Here is a 4387-nt window from a genome sequence, read left to right on the forward strand (position 1 = left end):
TCTAAATTTCATTTTTAGAATCCATGAAAAAGGAGTAATAAAGAAAAACTAATAAAATATTTCAAAATGAAAAATAAAAAATAAAAAATTTCTTCAGTCAAAATTCAAAATTTAAAAAAGTCAATTTCATTTGAATTTCAATTTTAGGATAAAATATTTGCTACCTATACCAGGGCGCATCTTCAAAAACAATCGGTTTCACCAGCAAAGAAATACACTCAATCGGGTTTATCGACAGACCAGAGAGAAGAGTTGAAAAGCTATAGGAACCGCTTTTAGTTTAGCAAATACTTTTATAAATACAATGAAAACTAAAGCTGGTAAAACGTCGGAAAGCAGCGGCACAAGCTCAAATTATGAATCCGATCCCGTCGACACAGAAGGTTGCAACTTTGGACTTACCCCCATCGAACTGCCCTACCTCTGGTATCCGAACCAAGAGAGTGTTAATCACCTCGAATACGTACGCCGGCTCGAGTGTGAGTTCACCTGCCTACAACGCGCCTTCCTTGCGCTCACAACACAATTCGCACGTTTGCAATTCCGAGTACGCCAAATAGTTCAAGCTGAACCATGTGAACGCGAGGCACTACTCTTGGATCTCGAGCGGGTAGCCTTTAACGGCGATGAAGACAGCGACGAGTTGCCTCGCATTCAACGCGACTCCATCAATATGGGCGATGTGCGCCACAAACAAAGTTATATTCTGGAGCGATTGCGTCAACAACTGGGTACACTCTCGGAGGCACAAAGCTGGCAACCGGTACCAGAGCTAGATGCTGCACCACCTGCACAGGATTCAGTTGATGAAGTAACCTGTTGCTGCATTCGTAAGAAACGAAAACCACCGCCAACACCTGAAACAGCTACTGATCAGAGCGCGTTCGCAAGTAGTGCGGAGTCCTCACGCTCCAGATCGAGCAGTCCCAAAACTGAAACGGGAGTGGGGAGTGAAAGCGATGGTGAAAAAGCTCGCAACGGAACCATCTCGATTACAACCCCAACAACTCAGTGCGACTTTTGCGACGAGACGAGCTGTGCTGTAAGAAAGCCAAGGATTTGCTACTGCAATGAAATGTACGAAGGTAATAAACCAGAGAGAGACGATTGCTGAAACAAGTCAACTTTGCGCGTTTATTGCATTCGTACAGACGCCTGCACGAAACTGTTAGCCAAATACTTAGATCCGAATGTTCGCTTCTAAATAGATTTTACTGATGTGTCATTGCCGATTTTCAATGCTTGTGATGCTATTTAGAATTTTATATTCACGATATATTTTTAATGTCTTTACTACACACAAATACACTCACAATATTTCTGATATTTTAAGTCAGGAGATGGCCCTAATAAAAGTATAGTTAAAACGAAAGTTTTTTGAAGCCAAGCTTTGCAGTCATGGTTAGGTATTTGGTACAACTGAAGTCTATGAAAATCTATGTTCATCTTCGCTACATTTTTTAATGGAGTTCTCACCTAGTGCAAGTTGTTGCAAAGGACGTCGTTAGTTGAGAAGCGAAATAGAGTCCCGAGTTCTGCTCTCAGTGGAATCAGTAGGACGCTACGGACCACTCCTACTCTAACTCTTAACGATACGCTAGATATGGCACCCGCGGACAAAGCAGGCAAATCTGCATCTACAGGATCCGTAGTCAAAGTGAGAGGCTCGCACTACAAGGAAGACGGACGCTTCAATATCCTTATAAACGTTGAGTTCATCGCCATGGCAATGGATCCATACACAGCCTCTCATGTGGCAAGCGAATGATTCTCTATGTGCTGTCAAGGGAAGAATGCACGGCGTGTAATATCTGGAGGCAGAGCCTAGTAAGTGTATTTATGAAAGGCATGCGAAGGGCTCGCAGCCAAACTCAAATTCAGGCTACCGAACCCTGCTGTGTGTTCCAAGCGGAGGTAGTCGCAATCAAAGTAGCAGCTAGTAGATAGCTCACTTGGGCAACAACTGGCAAGGAAGTAACCATTTACTCTAACTAGGATCGCCCACACGTCGAAATTTCGACGTTATATAAATACGGAGAGCAAAATTTAGTCATACCCTTTTTTAGTATTTGTAGTCATAGAAAAAAGTTGAAACATATGTATATAATATAAATGGTTAGCTTATGTTGAAACTTTTTACATGAAATATGTATGTATGTGAATAGATGTAGTAAAATTTATTTTTATTTTATTTATAACAAATTATACAATAATTACAGTATAAATTAAGAAAAGCGACACTAGCTACGAGGCTTTCAGTCGTCTTTTTAATAGAAAAATTGTTAATTTATTTAAGTCCCGTAAATTCAGTGGGATGTGATGAAATGTAAAAAATTATACTGATTAAAACTAAGCGGTTATTGTTATAGAAGAATAAAATAATACTTTAAGCTGCGCTAAATTAAATTTAAGATATGCTGGTTCCTTAAGAAATTGTATATTGTCACGATATTGTCATAGCTAGGTGTAGATAATGCTCTACTTAGGTTAATGTTGTCAGCGGTTTCGTACTACTTCGTTACTGGACATTGGTTAATCAAGTGCTCCACTGTGTTTGGACCGCCGCACAAAGGGCAGCAGGACTAACTTTTCCTGGTTAGAAGGTGTGAGTGGGTAAAAATTGTATGACCCAGTCTTAGACGAGTATACGGCTTCAAAAAATTAGGGGTCAGACTCACCGGGTAGGATGGCGTTAGTTTCTTTGGATTTAGTCTGTAATAGTCATGTCCTTGCGTTGTCCAGTCTGCTAAATCGACATTTCGTCTTTCTTTCTTTATGGCGTTAAACAGGTCCGTTTTGCTTATAACTTTAAGCATAAGTGTAGGAGATTTGTTGACATTTTTAGCAGCCGTATCAGCTGCTTCATTTCCTGAGATTTCAGCATGACCGGGTATCCACATTAGTTTGATTTTGTTTGGTGCTGCAACAAGTGAATTTCTAATCGATGAAATAATTTTGTTCAAATTAGACGGTGATTTGATTGCTGTGATGCATGATTTGCTGTCAGAACAAATCATATATTATATTTCCCTTTGTTTTTCTTTGCATACTCAACGGCTAGTTTGATTGCCAAGGCTTCAGCAGTGAATATTGTACACATTGGATAAAGAAGCCATTGTGATATTGGGGCTCCATCTTGGTTGATTACGGTCAGAGAGGTGTAGTCCGAAGTCTTAGATCCATCAGTGAAAATGAAGTTCCATCCAGATGTTCTATAACATTGAAATGTCTCCGAGAATGTAGCTCGATATACCGTGTTTGGTGTGTTTTGCTTAGACAAGCTGAGTAAGACATCTTCGAATGATCTGGGGCTAATGAGCCAGGGAGGGAAAGTTTCAACGACTCTTTTCGCTCGGTAAAGAGTTATGAAATTCTCCTTGGCGAAAACGAGGGATCTTGATATAGATGATAGTATCCTCGGGTGCGTTTTTCGTAAAATTGCATTGCTGAAGATGTTTGTTAGCGCCATATTTGTGGTGTCGAGTTGTTTTGCAAGAACACGAGATGTTGCACCAGTAACTCTATTGGGGATACTCGGTAAGCCGGCTTCTGCTAGTAGAAACTTTATTGGTGAAGTTGGGAAAGCTCTAAGGCTTCGACGGATTGCTGCATGATAAGGCCCTGAAATTTTGCGGATTAAAGATGTTGCACAGTGTCCGTAGATTGGCAAGGCGTAGTCTATTTTCGATAGAAGTAGTGCTCTGACAACATTAATAAGTGTCGTAGGATGTATATAACTATGTTTGCAGGACAGATACTTAATGATATTTAATCTAGTTGCTAGGGAATTTCTAATATAATTACAATGCGGCTTAAAAGAGTACTTAGAGTCTATAATTAATCCTAGCAACATTAAGTTTTCTTTGGGTTGATAAGCATAGTTGTCTATTCTCAGTGATATGTTGCACGGAGTCCTCTTTCGGCAGATATGTAAAAGATTAGTTTTCTCTACAGAGAGTTTTACACCTGAAGTTATGGACCATAATGAGATATCGTTGAGAATATCAGTAAAGATATTTTCAACACTAGATATGTTATTGGCTTTTGTGTATATGAGTACGTCATCGGCATAGATTTGATGCTCTATGATCTTGTATTTGCATAGGAGATGGCTCAATTCGTCAAAGGCGATGAAAAAAAGGAAGACAGAAAGAGGTGATCCTTGAGGGGTACCATTTGATAAATTGCAGGTAGATGAAAGTGAGCCATTGACAGAGACTGAGAGTTTCCTGTTAGTAAGAAAAGATTTCAAGAAGTTTAGCATTTTAGGACCAACTTTTTGGAAATCCAATGAGAGCACGGATACATGGCTTTTAGTAGACAGGTCGTTTGTTACAAAATTGTCAAGGGATAGCAAGGCATCAATTGTGTCATGTCCTTTTTGGTA

The 4387-nt window shown here is 39.7% G+C and overlaps 1 protein-coding gene across 1 annotated transcript; it reads left to right on the plus strand.

The window, feature by feature from the left end:
- The first annotated feature begins 299 nt into the window (after positions 1-299).
- LOC128862502 (uncharacterized) lies at positions 300-1366 on the plus strand. The gene has a single exon (XM_054101162.1). The coding sequence runs from the start codon at positions 305-307 to the stop codon at positions 1112-1114; it is 810 nt and encodes a 269-aa protein (XP_053957137.1). The 5' UTR covers positions 300-304; the 3' UTR covers positions 1115-1366.
- The last annotated feature ends 3021 nt before the right edge of the window (positions 1367-4387 follow it).

The sequence above is a fragment of the Anastrepha ludens genome, chromosome 4, assembly GCF_028408465.1.
Source record: "Anastrepha ludens isolate Willacy chromosome 4, idAnaLude1.1, whole genome shotgun sequence".
Lineage (NCBI taxonomy): Eukaryota > Metazoa > Arthropoda > Insecta > Diptera > Tephritidae > Anastrepha > Anastrepha ludens.